This window comes from Cryptotermes secundus, unplaced genomic scaffold, assembly GCF_002891405.2.
Source record: "Cryptotermes secundus unplaced genomic scaffold, Csec_1.0 scaffold2534, whole genome shotgun sequence".
Classification (NCBI taxonomy): Eukaryota; Metazoa; Arthropoda; class Insecta; order Blattodea; family Kalotermitidae; genus Cryptotermes; species Cryptotermes secundus.
In genome coordinates this window covers 1-23,580 of record NW_019737437.1, presented here as the reverse complement: position 1 = coordinate 23,580, position 23,580 = coordinate 1, and the positions used below count along the sequence as shown (strand labels likewise).

General features: G+C 37.8%; 2 protein-coding genes across 5 annotated transcripts in view; one reads left to right on the top strand and one right to left on the bottom strand.

Annotated features, from left to right (window-relative positions):
- LOC111870474 (integrin alpha-9) overlaps positions 1-10,328 on the top strand; it is a 54,230-nt gene extending 43,902 nt beyond the window's left edge. Inside the window, exons 23-25 of one of the 3 annotated variants that reach the window (XM_023862800.2) lie at positions 1,312-1,368; positions 5,693-5,905; positions 10,242-10,328. In XM_023862800.2, coding sequence (XP_023718568.1) covers positions 1,312-1,368; positions 5,693-5,770 — 135 coding nt within the window. In that variant the 3' untranslated portion in view covers positions 5,771-5,905; positions 10,242-10,328. Of the gene's footprint in view, positions 1-1,311; positions 1,369-4,367; positions 5,330-5,692; positions 5,906-10,241 lie in introns of those variants that run through there. The other 2 variants (XM_023862803.2, XM_023862802.2) reach the window with 2 other exon arrangements.
- LOC111870475 (galectin-9) lies at positions 9,672-22,799 on the bottom strand. 2 transcript variants are annotated; one of them, XM_023862804.2, is made up of 7 exons: positions 21,550-22,797; positions 20,031-20,119; positions 18,744-18,951; positions 17,521-17,853; positions 16,383-16,472; positions 12,484-12,576; positions 9,672-10,458 (listed from the first exon to the last, which is right to left on the bottom strand). In XM_023862804.2, exons 1-7 carry the CDS (start codon positions 21,721-21,723, stop codon positions 10,306-10,308), a joined length of 1,140 nt encoding a protein of 379 aa, XP_023718572.1. In that variant the 5' UTR covers positions 21,724-22,797; the 3' UTR covers positions 9,672-10,305. The 2 variants fall into 2 exon arrangements, with proteins under 2 accessions (XP_023718572.1, XP_023718573.1); XM_023862805.2 differs by lacking the exon at positions 16,383-16,472 and having other exon boundaries at positions 21,550-22,799.
- Between the last annotated feature and the right edge of the window lie 781 nt (positions 22,800-23,580).

The window sequence follows — 23,580 nt, the reverse complement described above, 5'->3', positions numbered from 1 at the left end:
AATGTAGTAATGACTAAATGTAATAAAATTTATAACAAAAAACTCACCACAATATCCATTAAACATAGGATATAATGATAAATATATAGAAGAGGGAGTAAACACAAATTTCCTTGGCTTGCAAATTGATAATCATTTAAACTGGAAAAACCATATCGATCAGTTGATTCCAAAGCTAAGTAGAGCATGTTATGCAGTTAGATTCATGTTACATATTGGTAACATTGACACACTCAAATCAATCAATTTTGCTTACATTCACTGTTTAATGAAGTATGGAATAATTTTCTGGGGTAATTCATCTGACAGTAAAAAGGCAATAGAAAATTATTAGAATCATGGTGGGTGTCAAATCCTGTAATACCTGTAGAGATCTATTCAAGAGACTACAGATCTTAACTTTTCCTTGTGAATATATATATATATATATATATATATATTCATTAATAAACTTCATTACAAATAATGAAGAACATTTTCAGACGAATGCGGATGTATACAGTATTAACACAAGACACAAACACTGTCTTCATAAACCAATTACTAACTTCTCATGCTTTCAGAAAACCACATATTATGCTGGGATCAAAATTTTTAATAACCTGCCATCTGATCTCAAAGGTCTTATGAATGAAAAAGCACGATTTAAAATCGCACTGAAATGATACTTAAATACACATTCATTCTACTCTGTTGATGAATACCTACTGTCTAGAAAATAACTTACGTATCTTTAAATAGCCTTGTGTGTAGTCAGTGTATTCTCTTGTGTGAGAACTCCACTGGGACTGTACATATGTTTTGTATTTGTATATGACATATTCCACATCCTATGGATCCATGGAATGCAATGTAATGCAATGCAATGTAATGTAAAGTAATACACAGCATCAAATGGTAGGATGATATGTGAAATGGAAAGGATTTTTAAGCAAACAGGAACAGCCTAATTGAGGCATTTTCCTGGAAGGATTGAGGAAAACTGTGAGAAGCCTCAGTCAGGATAGCTCGTGTCCCATCTGAGATTTGAAATAAGCACTATCAAAATATGAGTCTAGAGCATTATCAGTGTGCCAGCCTATTCAGTAACAAACAAAAAGCTTGTAACAACTGCTGTATGTTTATACTCTTAAAACTTCAACAAGCTATACTTAATATCTTCTGCATTTGGGTGACTTCTTCTTCCCAGTAATATCTATAGGATAGAATAACATTTATATGCACAATGATATCGCTGACTGATAAGCGCTGACAGTGAGTGTGTTAAAACTGTTCTGAAGGGTATATCATAAACACTAAGTATTGTTTTAGGCTGGATTCTTTGAGAGAAGAAAGAAAGAAGAGTTAAAGGCTTTGAAGGCTGTTGATGTAAGTATGAATATGTTACAAGCTGTGTACATCAATACATGCACCTCAATGAGGTAAAGTCCCTGTGCTTAATTAAGCAACACATCATAAAGGTGTATGCAACAATGGAAGTATAGCTCCGTATCTTCTTAACCTTGGTACTACTACATGGAGGTGAGTGGTCAGCTTCACACCCCGGCCATTTTACCCCTGGGGAGAGCTTTTATTATCTACTGGCTACAAGGCAAGTTGGGCCCCAAGGCTAGTCTGGATGTCGTGAAGAAAATCTCTCTTGGTCCTACTATGAACTGAACCCAGATTCCTTGGCCAGCCAGCCCACACCTCATCATTATACTAACTGAGTGACCCAAAAATAGATACGCAATGACATACATTAAATATATCAACTGTTCTCAAGAAATAATATACTGAGTTTTATATAGTATTATATACAAATTACTGCGTTTCTTTCCCAGGATGTATTCTAACCTTCCATAGCTGAAACCAGTTTGCCTACCTAACACTTTGTCCAAGACTTCTTCGAAGGCACAAAATATACAAAACTATAATTTTTCCCTATGGTTCTGCATGACCGCGAAATTCGGTCTTTGATATTAAGGGAGGAACATAGACTGAGGGTTTTTCAGAACAGGCTTCCAAGGAGAATACTTGGACCAGATAGAGATGAAGTGGCAGAACGCTGGAGAAAACTGCATAATGAGGAGCTCCATAACTTGTACTCTTCGTCAAGTCAAGGAAGATGAGATGAGCAGGGCATGTAGCACGAATGAGGACAAGAGGAAAGCATATAGGATATTGATGGTAAAGTCAGAAGGCAAAAGACCACTAGGAAGACCAAGACGTAGGTAGGTAGATAATATTAAAATGAATCCTAGATTAGATGGTATGAACTGGATTGATCTGGCTCAGGATAGGAACCAGTGGAGGGCTCTCTTGAACACCGTAATGAGAATTCGGGTTTCATAAAATGTCGCTAAATTCTTGAATAGCCTCACAACTGGTGACTTTTTCAAGAAGGGCTCAGCTCCATGGAGTTAGTTCATCTTTGAAGACACGACATACCTTGAATAAGTAACCTTGCAGAATGAAAGTCCAGTGAGTTCAACGAGATATCCGTTTTTGTAATTTTGGTTCTCATCTCACGTTGGAAGTGAAATTTGGCAGCTTCGTAATGCTGGCACAAAGATCTGCATACAATACAAACTGCAGAAAATAGTAAATATTGATTCTTTGAATGCTTTACCTAAATTGAAGCAAGAGATGTTCCGTTGAGGTCTGGGGTCCATTAGAGCCATTGGGGCTCCTTCCCTTCCCACAGTGGGTATCTTGGGGTCCCAAAGAAACACGTAGTAAAGAGACAACATGATGGCTGCCAGTGACACAGACAACACATATGCCATAACGATGAGAACTGATAAATTTCCCCTTCCTTTTCCGTTCATACAGTTTGTCTTTGGTCGCACTTGAATGCTGCATGTCATTTGGAATTTGTTGTGTTTCGCTGCCCATAGAATCGTCTTCATCAGATCGTACACTCATCTTGCTTAAATTGTTTGCTTATTACAACAACTGCAGAAGTTCTACTTTTCATATCTGGATGAATTTTAACTGATGAATATGAGAATTTATCCATAAGAAAACTTAAATGCATGATTAATTTCACCGTCTTTTAGTGCATACACTTATCTACCTCCTTTCTCCCGCACTACATGTTTCGGCACAAAAGTGCCATCCTCAGGTGCTTATTCGATTAACACATACCCAGCAGGCCCAGCAGTATAACACACGCAGTCACAGAAGCAAGACACAACATAAAGCACAATACACATACGATAATAGAAAGAGTGCTCCGACAGAAGAGATCAGAGGTGACTCGAAAAGTGAGATACGACGTAGGAAAAATCCTGAACAATTTCAATATTTTTAATATTTGATATTTATCGGTATATATGATAAATATATATTTTAATTATTTTAATATGAAGACAAGGCATGCAGTGAACTAGTTTGACGTTAATCGAATAAGCACCTGAGGATGGCACTTTTGTGCTGAAACATGTAGTGCGGGAGAAAGGAGTGAGGTAGATAAGTGTATGCACTAAAAGACGGTGAAATTAATCATGGACTTAAATCAGTGCAACAGGACGCTCAAATATAACAAAACTTAAATGAATGAAAGGAAAAGTAAATTGAGTGAAGCGATAAATATATGTATTTTTGCGCAATGCAGCCTCACCACATTATAAATGAATGTCCGCTGTTGTAATTGAACAGTCCACTAACCCCGATCATTTGAATGATGCTGTGTACCATCTTCCGTTCCTGAAAGAGAAGACACAAACTGGTCATGATATTTATTCTGCCATTGGGACCTTGTACCGTGGGGATGTGGGAAGTGTAACCGACGATTCTAAGGTAAATTCTACCTATATCTTCAAGGTTGAGGAATCATCATGTATGTCCAAAACGTTGGAAACACTGCCCAAATTGCCACAATGTAAAGATCGAAGAGGACAATCAACATCAACGTTGAAAAACTCTGAAAGCCTAAAATCAGAGTTGCAGGACATCGTGTCTGATTATGACAGAAAAATGACATGACGAAAGCATTCAAATCATTGTCAGTTACATTAAAGAATATGGTTCCGCATAATACAGACAAATTTGGGATATGTTGTTTGTATGAGTTTGAGATTTTTCATTTCATCTAATCCTTCCAGCAGTATTATGGGCCTGGGGTCCACTCAGCATCTAACAGAAATGAGTACCAGGGATATTCCTGGGGGGTAAAGGGCGGCCAGCTGGCGCGTAATGCTGACAACCTTGCCTCCATCCATGAGCCAATTGTCTAGAAAATGTGGGAGCCTCGACATCTCGCATCCCTATGGGCCTCCACGGCCTGTTACAGGAATAACTTTAAATTTTGACCTTGTGATTTTGTTGGTCACTTCTTCTTTGGTTGCACGTGTATGTACTGAAGTCTCAAACTTTCCTCTTAGGTGGGTGTTGTTGCTGATGTTTGGCATGGTTGACTACTATGACTCTGAAGATGGACGTAGCATGTACTTCTAAAATGTGGGCAGCATTGCCGCCAGTGACACAATGTAGCAACCCAAGAACAGAATTAACTTCAACAACTTATCTGCATTCTAACCACAAATCTCATTAATGTAATAGCATTTATGCTAACAGAATTAAAATTATTAGTACCAAACATTTTATCAAAACTTCTTACAGTTTTTACATCATAAGCTCATAACTGTAAAAATAAACTCTTGTAAAAAGAGAAGTTTTGTTTTTAGTATGGTGGAACTACAGGTATTTCACACAGTAACTGGTGGGATGCAACATGCAGAAAGTTGAAAATTACTGTCCCACACAGTACCCAAGCCATATTAGGAACATGTCTGAATATATCAGCTGCTTAGTGCAATGTCTAGTCTTTTAGATCACAAAGTGTAAATGTGAGATTTGAGGTTCTCATGGTGGTGAATATGAACATTGTATTCTTCTGGGATGTGATGTGGTGCAGTCTGGTATGAAGGCACCAATGTTGCGAAAGAAGCTGTAGCCTCCATCTTCAGTGTTGAAGAGTGATTCTTCTGCTCTGAAAATGGAGATAGCAGGTTCCTCCTCTTGTCATATTTGAATCTCATTTTACCCTTCTTCTCTTGTGCTTCCCCCTCACCCTGTCTCTCTTCTCCCAGTCTGCCATTGAAAAATGGCTCTTTAAAGAGACACTGTTCTTTACTCTTCTCCTTCCTTTCACTTCCTGTTGGCTCACTCACACCAATTTTTTCTCTCTCTCTCTCTTTTGCAGTTCTTCATTCCTCCCACTCTGCACTATGAATCATCTCTTGTTACTGCTTTATCTTTTATTCTATGTTGTGTAGTCTATTGAAAATCAACTGACACTTTGGAGGAACATGTCACCTCCATCCTTTGGACAAGCTCTGCTTTATGCTGGTTTCTTGCTTTATCTATTCTTCAACCACAAAGATGGAGGTGACATGTTTCTCCAAAATGTCGGTTCACTTTCAGAGACTACACAGTGTCACATCCCAGAAGACAGGACTCTTCATTCTTTACACTGTTCTCACTCTTACTGGTTTCCTCCAAGGCCCAGTACAAGTCTTTGTCCCTAATCCATACTAGACTGCACAGTGTCATACACCAGAATACAGTCATTGGCCTGATAACTTCAAATATCACAACATTCAACAAGTTTAAAGCGTTTTTTTTTTGTATTTTTTTCCCCCCACTTTGTATATACAATATATCACAATTTTTCTTACCCTCACAAGACATTTCTTTTGTTCTCTAGGCAATGGATGAATTCACAATTAGAACAATTCAAACAGATGATGCAGAAGTTCAAGAATTAGATGAAAAGGACTGTTAGTGTAACAGAATTTAGTGCACAGAGACTAGAAGCTAGCAACTACATCAGAGATCAACAATGCTTGCCACAACATTACTGTCATTATTGCAGCATGCTGGTGATCGTTAAGAACTATGTTGCATTTAAAATGCAATTGTGAGTAAAATGAGCAGATCAGATGAAAAGACAGAAACTGGATGAGAAATTAAGCAGTCTGAAAGACATAAATTCAGTGACAAGCACCAACCTTTTTTTTTTTTAATATACTTTCAACATTAAGTCAAGATTCCTAAAAGTCCACTCTGATCTTAATTTTATCATTGAAACCACTGAAATAGACAAATATGTGTTGTGGTTGTAGAGTTTATATATTGATAGGGATGCTGGTCTCTGTTTTAAGTACTCTGAGGACTACCACACCAAGATAAATTACTAAGGTAATACGAGTATAAATCACATCTTCATATTCAGTAGATATTAAAGGACTTGCAGGGTTTAAGGTACTCACAGTGGTTACTGTGAAGCTTACTGTCTTATGGGATGTGAAAACATGCAGCCAGGTACATTCCGTATTCCGTATTGAGGGGGTGGGTTTCCCCATGCACTTAGACCGGTAACTGGTCCATTGTGTGTCCCCCTTTATTTTCTACTGTCTCCATACCCTACCGGTACTGGTGCTTACTATCAGTCCCTTTCTGCCAGCGATGTTCCAACCTCTTACTGGCAGTGGTATCTAATAGTTAGTCCCTTTCTGTCAGCGAGGTCGTCCCTCCTCTGGCAGGGGTTCCTAGTCCCTTTCTGCCAGCAAGGTTTCTACCCTCTACTTGGCAGTGGTATCTAATACTTTAGTCCCTTTCTGTCAGAGAGGTCCCCCCTCCTCTGGCAGTGGTACCTGATACTTCCCCCATCTACCGGAGGAATTGGAAACTAGTTGTGGGGGAAACTTGGCCTAATTTTGCTCAGAGGTCTCCTAGAGACATGAGGTTCTTTTACGTGCCGTAAATCTACGACACGGGACCCACGGCTTAAAGTCCCTCCTGGAGGACTTGTTCCCTGAATTTTTCCGCCCTTAAAAATTCCACGACCTCCGCTGGGTTTTTGAACCCGCGTTGAGGTGGGAACGTTACCCCTAGACTATGGAGGCCGCTAGCCTGGTACATTATTACCAGTGTTTCAGAGGAATCTGCTGCCTTCATCTACAGGATAGTATTTCTGAAATGGTAGTAACAGTCTACCACATTAAATAGATTTGCATTCCATAACACAGTGATCTTCATTTCAGGATTTGCTCATAAAATCTTACGTGAAATATAATTTAAATTGAGAAGTTACAGTCATTTCAGGCCAAACATGCATTTTTTTAATTCTTCTTCATTTCAGTCCTCATGTTATTTACAGAGAGATTTCACAGTGTAACTCAAATTCATGTTGTCACAAGATTTTAGTACATCTTTCACGCTGGACTATGAAAACTGACAAGAGGCTCAGAAGTTGGAATTCATTCCCCCCCCCCCGCCTTGAATAAACAATACCTCGAACACATCATACATGTTACTTTAATGCTGAACATGAAAGGAAAATGTGATGGGCAATTAAATAAAGCTATTTGGTATTATTCCTCATCTGTCTGTTGCTTTTATTAGGCACCTTTCACACACACATTTTCCATGTTATAAATATAAAGATGCACTCAGATTTTGGAAGAAAAAATTTATGAAAAACTTTGCTGTACATTAAGACTATAACACATGCTTTTCAGGAGCACATTGTATGCTCTGAGAAATATGGTAATCATTTTAGTAATTAGAACAATTGAGTTGTGTCCTCTGAGTATATACAATAACCTTCACAGAATTCAGCATTTAACACTTTGCAGACCGGCAATTTAAATATATAAATCACCCTGGGGACCAGCATTTTTTAACCTACTACCATAACTTGTGCACTGTTCACTTTAAAAATTAATATGAAATCTCCAAATTAATTTTACGAATTAAAAATTTTTTAGAACACTTACTAATGCTCCTAGAAGTGCTTGAGGGTGTGATGTTTCTCGAAACATTGCCCTCTGTGAAGTGGCATTACACAAAATTTGCAAATGTAGACAGTCGTACTCCTTTTCTTGTGAACTGCGCAAACGTGGCTTGCCTAGAAGGATGCTTCCCCTTGAAATGTTCACTCTTCACAATTTTTGCGAGGGTATGTTTCTGCATATCACCCGAGAGTCACCCAGGGGAGGGCAAAATGAGGCCTGCCTGGCGTGGGAGTAGACGGGCCTAGTTGCACTAAGACTGTGTCTGCTGCCACTGTGTGGTCTGTAGCCCAGGCTTTTGCCACATTCAACAGAAATGCCTTGTATTTCAATTTTGAAAACCAAAAATGAATTGAAAATGGCACAATTTATAAGCCACAAGGCAACTTTCTTTGTCCACTTTACTGTTTTCTGAGGAAGAAAATAATAGGCCAAGGACTGATCAGCTCTATCAACTCCCTTCATGAACATATTATACTCGGAAATACAAACAGGCTTCTTTACCTGTCCATGTCTCCTTTGAACATCAACCATGCTTGGAATTGTGAATTGTGGAAATCATATTCATAACAAGAGTATCTGTCCAGGACTGAAGAATATCCCCCTTCCTCCTGAATGTGGTTTCACCATGTTTCAGGGATTTACATTTCTCTTTCAGATCTGGAGGAAGGCCTCTGTTCACCCTAATTGTTCCACAAACACGTACTTTTCTCGAAAGTAGGTGTTCTGCAGTTGCCACAGTTATAATACTTGTCTTGATAGACATGGTAATTTTGATCAAGATAGCGTTCCAAAACGGAAAGAATAGTTTCTTGTAATTTCTTTCCTTCACCAGAATAAAATTCTAAATTTCCAATATAGCCTGAAGTGCTTTCAGTAACTACATGAACAAGTAGGCCATACTTTGTAAGTTTCCCAGGATTATACATTTGCATATTGCACTACTCACTGACAGCTTGCTACGTACAGCTTGAAGAAATGAAGGCATTTATTTTCCTTTGCAGGGGCATACAGTTACAGCGAGGTCACGTAACTGATTAGTCAGCAAACATTCCAGAGGCTTATCACACAGCTGCAGGTAGCTACATGCAAGCTGGGTGGCGCCAGAGCGATGTATAGTGTGTTGCAACTTATTATGTATGCGTGGTCTGCAAAGTGTTAAATATGTTATACAAATATTAATTAACACTTTATTAAGGATATATTAGTTCTTATAGAATTTCACAGAAAACGATCTTCCCATTTTCAATGTAGATAGGCTTATATGGACTAATCTGTCCAGAATTATGAATGATATATCACAAAAATAAATTGTTGCATATGCAACAAGGCAAGATGATTTTATATAGCAGAATAAAAATACTGTACCGAAACAAAATACCTAATGCTGCAAGTAAGGTACATACATGTAGAAGTCAATTCTAAAATGTTATGATAGTGTGTCACTCTTAGGATTCCTGGGATTCTGAACTTCGTCCACTGTCTAGTATTCTCAACAGATTCCAGTGTTTCAGGAATTGGATTTGTTTCTGTCTTTGGAGACAGAGGTGAAAAGGCACCTACTCAGCTAGGTCCACTGAATCAAACTAACCTCATTCACTTTATGAAGTTCTGTTCTATTCCAGATACTTGTCAGTAGATCAACTCCAAAACACCAGTAATCCTAATGATACATGTAGACATGAAGTCACAGCATTTATAAGTGAAAGGAAAATGTAAATGTAAAATTTATATCATGAATACTGCTTACTATTCAGTAAGAATTCTGGCTTTACCCATTCTACACTTGCATATTTACGTATCACCATCCTCATTCTCATCATTTCCATTGTATACAAATCAATAGACAAACAGTCTCCAATCTTTTCTTCTCAATCTGTTGCCGGTTCCTTCTACTCTTATTGATGTATTTCAGTACATGAGTTAACCATCTTGTTCTGGTTCATCCCATAGGTCTCTTTCCTTGAACCTTTAATTCTAATACCGTTCTTCTGTTCTTTTCACATGCCCAAGCCATTGTAATATTTTTTCTGACCATAAAAAATTCTGAACACCAGCTTTTTCTTTAAAAATTTAATTTCTAATATATTTACATATGATACAGCTAAATTACAACCATTTATAATTTCAAACAGATCGCATAGCCAGGACATGCATGAGTGCAATATACGACTGAACTTACAGCATAATATAAATGGTTCAAATACTGCAAAAATTCTATAGACTTGTTCTTGCCTGCTTCATAAATAAGTATTGCAGATTAAAGTATATATACCCTTTACCTCAAGCTCAAATATAGAAATATGACTGTCCATAACTGATATAATGTTCCGTCCCTAAGGATTTTTAAAGAACAAATACCACCTTTCTTCCAACACTGGACTACTCTTCAGATTTTTACTTTTTAACTAATATAAACATTCTGATAATCATATATTTATTTCTGATTTCTTCTTCAAGGAATAGCACCTCAACAAGGAGACCCAGTTCAGCCAACGATATTCTGAACTGGGTATGAATAGCTTCATTCTTCTTCACTGCTACTTGAGCTGCTGGAGCTGCTTCCATGATGAAATCCTTTGTGGAGGGCATAAGCACCTAAACCCAATCCAGCAACTGGAAGGCCATACTTTAATGCCTTTTTACGAGCTTTTTTCTGTGATTTGAATGCCTTTTTCTGAAAAACGAACAAATGATCAGGATTATGTTATGATATATTTCAAGGTTCTTTACTGTATTTATACTAGACCTATAAAAAGTAAGTTAGATGACCAATTAATTTTGTAACTGCGTTTATTCTTCTGAATAAAGAGTAAGTTCCATCAAGTGCAACAGTTTTTAATATGAATAAAACTTTTACATGTTTTGCAAGGTATAGGTCATCATCAGAAGATCAATATCAGCCAAAACATGTAAAGGTTTTTTTATTCATATTAAAAACTGTTGCACTTCATGGAAATTGCTCTTTATTCATATGCTATAAAGTGTAATGGTTCAAAAAAGTGTCAAAAATATGTAATTCTTCTCTTTTTAAATGAATCAGTTAAGACTGAAGTGTGTGCACAGTTGTTAATTCCGCTGCACTCATTTGTTAATATGTGAAACATCTAAGCTGAAAGCTTGTCTTCCTATTGAGAACTCTGTGGACACTAGTCTTGGGCTATGTATACAGACTGGATAAAATCTAGAACTGTCTTTTATTCCCATCTTCAGATTTCAAATAACAGTGCACTCATTACATGTACTAATAAAGGGAGAAAACATGAATACAATTTGAAAAATACAGATAATCCTTGTTTTGGATATGATCAGGAGACTATGGTGTCCAATTTGTTCAGTGATTTTTGAAAAGAGTACGACTTATGGAAAACTACTGAACATAAAGTGTGTCTTTCATTTCTCTCTCTATTTTGTGTTTGAAACATTTCACATTCCAGTTAATGAGTTGCACTCAAGATACACACAGAGAAGCATACACGTCTTCGTGTAAAGTAGTTTTTAAAAACTTTCTGATCTAAATGAAAACTGAAATGGCTTCACAATTCTTTATAAAAATTTCAGATTATCACATTTCATGAAAATTCATCCAGTGGTTCTCAAGATTTTTTCATGTGGACAGACTGATTGATGGACAAGCTGAGCAACCTTAACAGGTGCTCCTCAGGGTTGCTGCAAATAATACAAAAGGCTCGTGGACAAGCTGCAAACTGGATAATCTACGCACAGATAATCATGAGTGTATACCATGTAAGTTTATTATCTAAAAAACAACAAATCAGGTAATATTTTTTCAGTTAAAGTTTGTTTCCATTATCAAATTACTGAGTGGCAACTGTCACTTCTACCCTAATTTCAATAAAATTAAATGTTTTGGAACACTCCAAATGAGTACTCCAGTTCTGACTGTGTATACCTGCATGGGAACAATGTAACATGCACAACATCCATGAATCTGAATAACTTCTGGTGACATTCCCTATGAGCTAAGGCCCTATTATATTATATATTATTATTATTATACAGGCCCTATTATATTATTACAATTGTGAAAACCTAATGCAATTAATGCATTTATTATCATGCTCAAAACTGTGAGTTTACCTGCTAGGTCAGCTGTTTTTCAACAAAAACTGGATTCTGAATTTACTACATTCAAAACATAAAAGGAAGAGAAAAAGACAAAAACAATCAGAAATCGCTGTATATTTTGTCTCTTTTTAGCTTCAACAAGCTACACTTTAAGTTTCTCTGCATCTGAATGACATCTGCAGGAGAAATCACATTTGCATACATAGTGACAACATTCTGTCACTTGAAAGAACTGGCATTGGCAAAAATTAAAATTTTTCAGGTGATGGGAATGGCACTGAATGTGTTCACCATTCTGAAAATATACAACTTGCGCATGACTTTACATGTTCTAATCTGCTGTACTCGATTCACATGATTTCTCAGTTAACCCTTCAAGGCACTATGCATAGTATTCTTACAGCAATAGGAATCAGTCATGTCACCTAGCCATCCAACTTGTCATTGAGGAACTGGTATAACGTGGGCCCTTCTATCCTGAAGATGAAGACAGCAGATTCCTCCTAAGCACTGGTACCGACCTACAACATGGCTTCATGACCCAGAAGATCACGTTAATCTGTACTTTTCTGGAGTGTTGAAAGAACCACTAATAATATATGCAGGAACTTACTGGGCTCAGGTGTCCTGTCAGCGCTGCACCCACCACACCTGCGCCCAGCGCTGTCCCCATAGTGCCCATTCCACCATGACCATGCTGAGATTTCTTTAAAATCAAAAATAAAAAAAGTTCATAAAAATGAAGAGATAGAAGGGACAGTGACACAATATAACACCAAACAGTTTAAGAACTTAATACAACTAGAAACGAGATTTACCTAAGTAACTTGGCTCTTTTCCTTTTACACGAAAATGAGAGTCAGAGCTAGCCTCTGAAAAGACATGGTAAGTCTCTATCCGGGCACTGAACACTGTACACCCCCAAACCTTCAATGGTAATGCTAAATGATTATCACAAAACTACTTCACTGATATTAAAAGTAACCAAGTGGAAACTTTATGATCATAATCTTATGAAATGTGACACCAAGTAGTCTGGTAGATATTTACTGACATTTTTACACTGATGCCTCCTTATTCTACCCTGAAGATGGAGGTAGCAGATTCCTCTAAAATATTAGCAATGATCTATCAAATTACATGGTGTCACATCCCAAGACAGTAATCTTCATAGTCATGGCTATTAGAACTTCAGATCTCACAACTGGAAATTTACAGTGTAAACAATAGAAGAGTTACATTTTTTAATTTTCCCTGCCATTCTTAATATATTACATTTAGTATTTAGGCAACATATAAATTAATGGGTCTGATGAGCATCAGGATAGAATGACATCAAATTAATCCTAGAAACATTCAGAAGGGCCAGATAACAGACTCTTGCAAATTATGAACCTCAGGACTGTCTACAAAGCGTAAAATACTTCCACAGGAAAAGAAGGGAACAAAAAATGCGTCACTTCCAAGCCATGTGGAATATTTAATAGGCACAAAACACAGATATTAAAGCGTGACACACACACATATATATTTGCAAGAAAATGCTACCGTAAAACGACTGTAGAAATATTCAAGTTCTATCACATAAGCAATTGAGATATCCCTCATTTAATGTAGCAGCAATTTTGATATAGCATAATTTGGAAAATGAAAATGGAAGTATGCTGAGCAACATCGTATATAACCTGCAAGATGTCTGAATTTCTCATTGCCTGGGGTGCCATATGAACTTGCAACAACCTTGGCAGCTATGTCATTTGTCAATTTTGAAATATGAAAGAGAGAAAAAGTATGGTAAAATACAGACCAGACTGTAGCCCCATCACAAAATGACATAATTTCCTTAGTCTAATAGCGACAAGGTGTTTACATGAATACTCTACCTTCTTTGCAAACACAGCAAACCCACAACTACGCAAGAGTCTTTTCAATTACAAGTACCGCTTACAGGAAAATGTCATCCACCCTTCTTTTGGAATCTATGCAGTAAGCTAGACGAGGAACATTTCTGAAGCGAATGCCATGAAGTGGTTCCTTCATCTTAGGAATCAAGTCAAAGTCACAAGGGCTTAAGTTCGGGGAGTATGGTGGATGGTACAGCACTTCCCAGCCCCATCAATCAAACAAATCACCCACAGCTTGCGCTGCATGCAGCCAACCACTGTCCTGCAAAATGATGGGTGGGTTCTGCAGAAAGTGTTGCCGCTTCTTTCTCAAAGCTGGTCACAGGTTGTGTTCCAAAAATGAATAGTAATACTGCGCACTGGTGGCCTGCTGTCGGGGAATGGTATGCGCGAGGATAACACCATCACAGTCGTACACGAGAAACACCGTAACTTTCACACTGCTGGGGTTCTGACGAACTTTTGATTTTCATAGTGACCCATAACGAAGCCATTCGTTTGATTGGCGTTTAATTTGTGGCTCGTACGATTTGGCCCATGTCTCATCCAGCATAATGATACAGTGTAAGAAAGCCTCTCCTTCGTGCTCATAGCACTCCAAGTGGTTACTAGCAGTGTCGTATCTTAGCCATTTCTGTAAATAATGCAGAAACCATCGTGATGCAATTTTTCTCATGCCCAGGCATTCCTTCAGAATGTGAAGCACAGTCATATGCGCTAATCCTGTCTCTTGGGCCAGCTCACAAAATCCTATGGCGTCGATCACTCTCCCGTAATGCGGAAAGAGCATATACTTCTTCTTCACTGACACCAGGATGACCTGGCCGACACATGTCTGCCACATTTTGGTGTCCCTCGTTGAAGGCTTTTACCCACCTTGCCACTGTTCTGTAAGGCAATGCAGATTCCCCGCAAGCCTCTTGAAGACCTTGATGACACTGTCATGCTGTATGGCCTCTGGCACATTCAATCTTTATCCAACTCTGTTGTTCCTGTTTCGAAAACATCGTGATAACACTACATTAGACCACCAGCTAACACGAGGCTCTGTTCTTCTCATCACTGCGCATGCGCGTGATGTGGGAAGGGAGAGTTCATTTGCTCTGAGGTAAGGTAGGTATGTAACTAACGTGTGGTATAAGTGACATTATTTGTTCCGTTGCATGGCATCTCTACAGCAGTGTTGCCACTATTAAAGTTCCAACCCTCATGTATATATATAACCGATAAGAATTTATATTAGGGAAAAAAAGTCTACTACAATGAAACTCTGATTTTGCACTCACAGTTTTCAATGTTTTTCATGATTTTACACAATTTTTTCATTTTGTTCTGCCCAAATACATATTAGACCAGTGTTAAATTTTAACCAATTTTATGTTTGTCCAAACTCGTGTTTTTTCCAAAATTTGTACTTCCTTTTTCAAGTCATGGGAATAAAAATTTACTATATTTTATGTTTACAATGTTCTGATTTAGAAAATTCAAAGACGGAGTGTTGCCATCCCACTCACACCCAAGGTCCTACCATAATAAATAGGCACACCTACTCGTATTCATATGAGACTGCCTCTGTGGTCTAGATGTCAAGAGTTCCTGGCCATAGATCCAGAGGTCCAGGTTCGATTCTCGGCAATACCAGATTTTCTGAGAAGTGGTGGGTCTGGAATGGGGTCCACTCAGCCTCGTGAGGATAATTGAGGAGCTATTTGAAGGAAATAGCGGCTCTGGTCTAGAAAACCGACATTAAGAGCCATGGGGATTCATTGCGCTGACCACGCGAAACCCTCTATCTGCTAAAATTGGCACTAACTTTGCCGACAACTGACAGTCGCTCGGTCAGTATAGTTTACTTCCAGACTAAAACCACAGTTCTTTTATACCTTTCCACATGATAGTTTTTGCACCTCATATGAGACGGGGGGGGGGACAAATGCCTCATTTGACTAGTTAAAGAAAGAACATGATATGTAGGTTAGTGTATTTTTATGTACACTGTTACATGCACATCACAAATGGCTTGCCAAAGTTATGTTATGAAGCAACAGACATTTTTCTTTATACTGCATCACCCTCCTTTCCCTTATTTTACACTTTACTTGAGTTATGTTTGTTTTAGGCAGTCCCTTCAAAAGTGTAAAATCAAGGCTTCACCTGTAATGGGGAATAACAAAGATACAATATTTCTAATTTCTACAATACTTCATGTTATGGAAGCTAAATAAAAATATTTTATTTGGAGCAGGGATAGCTCAGTTGATTAGGGACAGACTATGGGCTTGAGAATTTTCCCTTCTCCACAGTGTCTAGACTGGCTCTGGGGCTGATCTAGCCTCTTATCCAAAGAGAACCAGAGGCGCTTTCCCCTGGTGTAAAGTGGCTGTGTCATGAAGCTGACCACTCACCTCCATCTAGTGCCGAGGTCAAGAATGGTGGAGCAATACCTCCATTCTCTCATACTTCTTCCTGGCACGGTGCTTAATTAATTAAGCACAGGGATAACTTATCTTTCAACATCGTTTTATTTAATCTCAATTATATGTAATTTTTTCTACAAGCAATTCCATACAGAGCACAGCAGCTATAAACAGAACCGAAAAATACTCACACCACCTGTTATCAGTGCACCTGCTTTGTTTAACAACCCCTGAATGCCCTTATCTGAAGATGAGGTTTGGGCATATCCTGGTGGTGGAGGCTGAAAATAATGAAATCCACACAAGAGATATCCTATGGCCAATAAGCAAGGAAGTGCACAAGAAATGTCACTGAAACAACAATGTGTGAAGCAAACACTGACATCTAAGCAAGTTAGAGCTTACCCCTAGTTCCAGAAGAGAAAGTAATTCATGCAAATTATGCTAAGTCATATTTTACACACAGAAACACTGTATTCACTCCAAGTCTTAACTTCATTATATTCCCAAACCTAGGATTTGGGGTTATAACGAACTGTACTCTGAATTTAGATATTTATGGTTCGTATTTTAAATGGTGAAAGCACTGAAAATGCAACCAACACACACTTTAAGGGAATTATTACAATGTAAAACTGTGAATTCATTACATGTATCACTGTTGGGAATGATAGTTATGGCATCATTAAGTCACTTGAAATAGCATCTTAAAAATTAAGCACTTGGAACTAAGCAGACAGCAACGTGTTAAGCCCCATTTCCAGTTATGTGTGTTTTTTAATCAAACATGCTTTAAGAGAAACAACAATGGGAATGCAACACAGGGATGATAGCATTTCTTTTATTTGTGGTATCTTTTTTAAACTGGAAAGTTAATACACATTTTATTATATAAAGTTTTGAAATTTTCTTCTAATAGCAGCCAGGATCACACAAAGGGTCCTTTCAAAGATAATGCTTACATATTCTACAGAGAATTATCCATTTATAGATGTAATTTTTGTTTCTCTACTCACATTAATTCCATGGTCAACAATTTAGGAAAAGTATGCATTGCATAACAATTCTGGCTCTCTTTTGTCAAATTATTTCAAAAGAAACAAAGTTTATATTGTAATAAAGTAATGGTTACAGCAGAAATTTCAATTACATCTGAATTAATTACACATGTATATATACATGCAGATCTATAAATTCAGAATTTTACACTACCATAATTGTATCAGTTTTCTCTTACTCCTTCAACAGCCAACTCATGAGTTCAAACACACGTAAATAAACATAAGACTAAATGACAAAATTCAAAGAGAACATGGATTTGTGACTTACAGGATAATTCCCAGGAGCATAACCCTGTCCATATGGTGGCTGGTAAGCATAACCACCAGGAACTGGATCTGGTGGTGCACCATAAGGCACTGCACCTGGAACTGTTGGATATATCGTAGGATTTGTGGGATATGGCTGAGATCCTGGTACAGGGAGGGGTGGAACAGGGGCCATGGGAGGTGGAACAAAACCCACTCCTGTACCAGGAACACTACTTCCACCTTCATATTGAATAAGGGAAATTGTTACCTCGCCATCTATGGCAAGGTGACTCACTTTCTGGTAAGGAATTCGGTGACCAAATTCAGTGTAATGTTGCCCGTTCACTGCAATCTGAAAGGGAACAGAGAAACATCTACCTCAAGTAAGAGTATGAAATGTCTCTGTTTACTTAAATATCCTTAAAAACAAGTATGTGTTGTTGCTTTTTGTTTTTTTCTTTGTTTTGCATGCTTATGGTCCCATTTGTGCACATCAACCCTCTTCCAACACTTCCAAACTGAATCATAATATCTTTTGCAAGCAGAAGTACCTGTTGAAGGGCATAATCTTCTGGGCTGTAATGCCATGTAGCTTGGTAGAACTCCACCCATATTCTGAAGTAACATATTTCCATCTTCATGGCTGAAGAGTAAATCAGCAAGGTGGCAGCAAGCAAACAGAGTGGCTTACTCTTCAACCCTGAAGATGGAGGCGTTACATTCTTCTGAAACATTTGTCGACTTTTACAAACTACATGGCAGTACAACCAATGAGAGTACTCTACATAAGCACTGCTGTGGGAACCTTAAATCCAATAGAAGTACCTGTTTTTGCCACTACCATTTAATTTCAGACCATGTGGTACATTACCCTCATTTAAAACATTTTATTTTGATTTACCTACTTTTATTTCTGATGGTTAAAAAGTGTTTTTTATTATAAGAGCTGACAGAATTTCCATAGGCACAGATCTCCTGTTAAAACATGTGAATCAATGGAAAAACATGGTTCATGTTGCCACATCTCTTGATATGGACACATCTGCAACAACACATCCTGTCTGTAATGCAAGGGTGTGACATAACTTAAAGGCATTTTCCAGCAATTGGCTTGTGACACATAAACGACAGACACAATTCGTAATTTTACTACACAATCGGAGCTGTAAATGAGAAAAGACAACATCCAACTGAACAAAATAATCATTGTATAAATTAACACTCACTTTTCTTAATACATACCTTATAGTGAGTTGGGTCACAAAGTATAATTATTTCAAATCCCTGTCCTCGTGATAAAGGCATGTGACCATGATTTTCCTCAACACCCCAAGCCATGTTCTGTAATGAGTTCCTTGTAATATAACTTTCATTGAAACGAGGGGAAACATGCAATGCAATATCATCTCGAGGTGATGTACGTGGTCCGCACTGGAGATTAATGGCAAACCTACAACATACAAATGCTGAATAAAAATAGCTGCCATAAATTAAAATAAATTACCACTACAGGGAAAGTATAACAAATTCTGTTACAATAAGGCTCAAATATAAGTGAAACTCGTCAGGAGGCAAAATATTGTCTCCCTCAGCAAAAAAGGCACAATTATGAGCTGAGACCATTTCAACCATCAGTGCAAGATCAAATTCTGGCCTTTGTTTTATCTAAACTTTTAACAAGTTAATTTCCCTCTTAAACAAGGTTCATGAAATGCTCATATTGCTTCTTCAGCCTCTAACTCAAACGAGTATCAGGAATCTTCCTGGGGGTAAAGGGCAGCTGGTGCATAAGGCTGACAACCTCACTACCATCTGTGAGCCGCGTGTCTAGGAAATGTGGGAGCCTTGACATCTCATAACCCTATGGCCCTCAAGGGCCTGTTACAGGGATATCTTTACCTTAGCTCATTGCCATCTGTGAGCTGACTGTCTAGAAAACGTGGGAGCCTCGACATCTCACAACCCATGAGCCTCCACAGCCGGTTATAGGGCTAGCTTAACCTTCTACCGTTTACCATATATAACCATATGCCTGTGATCATAAAGCAGTCAGTCAGCTCTGAATATGTGATCTGGCTTCTTCATTTTTGCTATTTCTACCAGCACTGATTTTGACATTTCATAACTACATATAACATTGCTGCGGTGGCGTAGTTGGTTGAGGCACTATGCTACAAGCCCGAAGGTCACAGGATCAAATCCTGATGAGGTGTGTGTGTGTGTTTTATCTTCCCCCCCCCCAGTTTACCTAATCCTTCCAGCCACACTGTGGCCATGGGGTCGACTCAGCCTCTAACAGAAATGAGTACCAGGAATCTTCCTGGGGGGTAAAGGGCAGCCAGTGCCTAAGGCTGACAACCTCACTACCATCTATGGGCTGAATCTCTAGAGAATGTGGGAACCTCAACATCTCACAACCCTATGGGCCTCCACAACCTGTTACAGGGATACCTTTACTTTTTTTTACCACTCAAAATAAATAAGCAGGAAAGTATGATGTAGAAAAATGTAAAACAAAGCAATAAATACCTATTTGCAGATGGTAGGACCGTTCCCTGGATTCGGACCATTTTACCAGGATACAAGCCTCCATCTATGTTTGCAACGTAAGGAACACCCTAGAAAATGTTTATAATGTACTTAAATAGGGAGAAACACTTCATTTAGATCAGAGAACACTACTGACAGTTGCATAAGCAACAAAGAAATAATTACATACATATCTGAAAAATATGGAAACATCTTTTGCACAAATCCTACTTCTTTTAAATACAAATTTCATTTTTTAAGTAACTTTACTTCAGTTTCATTCTGCATAATTATAGCTTCCAAATTTAGATAAGTTGTAGCTAAGATGTGTTTCATATTATCACTTCATAATTGGATAAAAAAAAAGTTAATTTCATTTCTAAATTTCATAGACATTCAGAAGCATACACACACACAAACCTCCACACTTAACAGTGAAAATCCACATAAGACTACAAAATTAATTTTGGTTAACACCTAATCTGAATGTATCATACACTAATGATAGGCACTTCATGCTGTCCATGTAATTATTAAATATCAGACTCAATGGATTTTACAAGAATGGTAGTCATATACAGAATGTCCCAGGAGGAATGTGCCAAACTTCGGGAGGGTGTTCCTTATGTTAAAGTATGCCGATATAACCCAAAACACCTATGTCCAAAGTTGAACGGTTACNATGGCGAGCGAGTATTTTGTACTTCACTTTTATGGCTTTCCGTCACTCACAAGTTAGTTTGATGTTACGTACATTATTAACATTACAGAATCCACATATTCCTGCCAGTTTTAATATGTATTTTGTAATCAACAAGTGTGTAACCCCGGTCAAAGTTTGACACTTCTCTGGCCATTATCTCCGTAACCGTTCAACTTTGGACATAGGTGTTTTGGGTTATATCGGCATACTTTAACATAAGGAACACCCTCCCGAAGTTTGGCACATTCCTCCTGGGACACCCTGTATATGTTTAATTTTAAGAACTACAAAATACAAATGTAGGCTTTTATAATTGTAAGTCAAAATCCACAAAACTTGCTCAAAATATATCTTGATCAGGTGAATATAATAAATTAGAAATTATGGAAGGTAACAATAATGCTTGTGTAATATGGTCCTGTACAAGTTCAGGCTTACATTTTTTATAAGAAATCCTTAAAGAATAGCAATGATAAGCGCACAGAGATAGTCAAACCCTTCACCTGGTTCCAAATGTGGAAAGAATGGAAAAAACCCAGGGGGTTGGCTACAAGGACAACTAAAATTAACAATCAAGTTCCTTCCGTCAAATGTGACTAAAAGTGTCACATTTGACGGAAGGAACTTGATTGTTAATTGGTTAGTGTGACGGACCAGAATGAAAGACCTTAGACAACTAAAATATTTGTGCTATAAATTTACTCAAGTTTTCATAACCACTTTTTAATGCCTGGTTGGCAATGAAGAAATTTCCACCTTCGCTATTTTATTCTAATCTTTTATTTGTTATATAAATCACATGTAAAACAAACTTACCACATTGTAAGCAGGCGGGGATGTCATAGTGCAAGCAATGGCAACTTTTACTGGAAAGAAACGTACAATAATTCCTTTTTTGAGTTCCAATGCTGCCAAGTAAGCATTCAATTCTGTTACTGTGTCCTGCTTGGAATATACAAATACACACTTCAAACACAAATGAAGCAGCATGTCAGTTAATATTCATAAGGATTCATCTTTGATTCTGGGTGCACAGTGCTACTAATGTATGCCACTAACCTTTAAAGAACATTTCAACATGTCCAAAAAGGTACTCTTGTTATGATGCAACAAATCATAACTATCTTCAGAGGCCTATCTTTAATTCTTGGGGCCTTAAATAACCCTGCATCATGTGGTTTATAATACTTTGCTCCTCATTGTTTGGACATAAATATAATAATTTTTTCTTTTATTTCTAACATCAAAAAACATCTTAACTATGATAACCCATTATATTTTTTTATGAAGTCAAGTGTGGGATCAAAACTCAACAATTTTGTGAAATTAATATTTCTCTCAGTCAGGCAAACAATTCATCGCTTTAAACTATGCCTGACAGTTTCTGACAATGGTGCATAATCATTTTAAGTGATGTTTTGCACAATGTCCATCATTCCACAAAGTTTTGGAAACTAGTTGTTTTCCTTCTTCATGTGACACGATGAAGCAAGGAATCCTGTTCTGAGTGGCCTATTGACAGATTTAAGGGGACCAGATAGACTATAGCTCTGCCAGGCAACCGACAAAGTATGAATGCTCACAGCAGTCTTGAGCAAGGTGTACAGAAAGAATGTAAATAGCCACTTAATGAGTTTTTGTTTGTAGAATGTGAATTTACAATAACAATTTGCAATTTCATGTCATGTCAGATATCTTGTCCTGTCTGCAATTTGTTGATTAACAAGCTATAGCAACAGGGAAGTAAGTTTCCCATAACAAAGATGTAAACTTGTGGAGTTTTTCTATGATAGATGAAAATTATCTTTGGTTATAAAATGATACTGATTCTGCAACATCACACAAGATGGACAAATGCCAGGTTTCAGGGGTTATACACGCAGAACATTTGCAAGATGCTGCTCAAATGCTTACAAATATGATAGGCCAATATGAAGAGCAAACCAGATTTTCTCTTTGGAACAGATGTACTGCAAAACAAACATTAAAAACATGTTCATCATGGCATAGTATGCTTTAGATTAAAACGAAATCCTACGGTATCATTATGAGCACAATGAATCATCTTCAATATACAGGGTGTCCATAAAGTCTCTTTACAATTTTAAAAATTTATTACAAAGGAAAATGAATAGAGAGATAAGTGGAAATTATTACAACATGAGACGTATATATTTAAGTTTTTTTGCCTCATTTAATACACCTCTATATGGGCACCATTAGTTGCACAATGCACATCAAGACGGCACTCGATTTCTTGCCATGTTTGCTGTAGCATACCCTCATCAGTGGTGGCAATGGCATCAGTGATCCTCTGCTTTAGATTAGTGATGTCCCATGCCTTTGTTCAATACACGATATCTTTAACATAACCCCATAGAAAGAAGTCAAGGGGAGTGATATCTGACGAATGAGGTGGCCAGGGAATTGGGCCACCCCTTCCAATCCACCGGTCTGGAAATGTTTCATTTAGGAACCCACAAAAATGCAATCCCCAATGTGGTGGTGGAAAATGCTGGAAAATCATGGTTGGTTGAAGGTCATGTAGTTGTGGTGCCATGTATTCAGTTAAAAGATCAAGGTAAACATTTGCAGTAACTGAAGGCTCGTTGAAGAAAAATGGACCAATGATTCGACTGCACATGATCCCACACTGCACATTCACCTTTGGACTATCTCGCTGAAGTTCCCTAGTCACATGAGGGTTTTCTGATCCCCAGATTCTCACATTGTGTGTGTTCAGTTTCCCTGAAACATGATGCAGTTAACATGGTTGAACGAATGTTTGTTTCATGTTTCAGAGAAACTGAACACACACAATGTGAGAATCTGGGGATCAGAAAACCC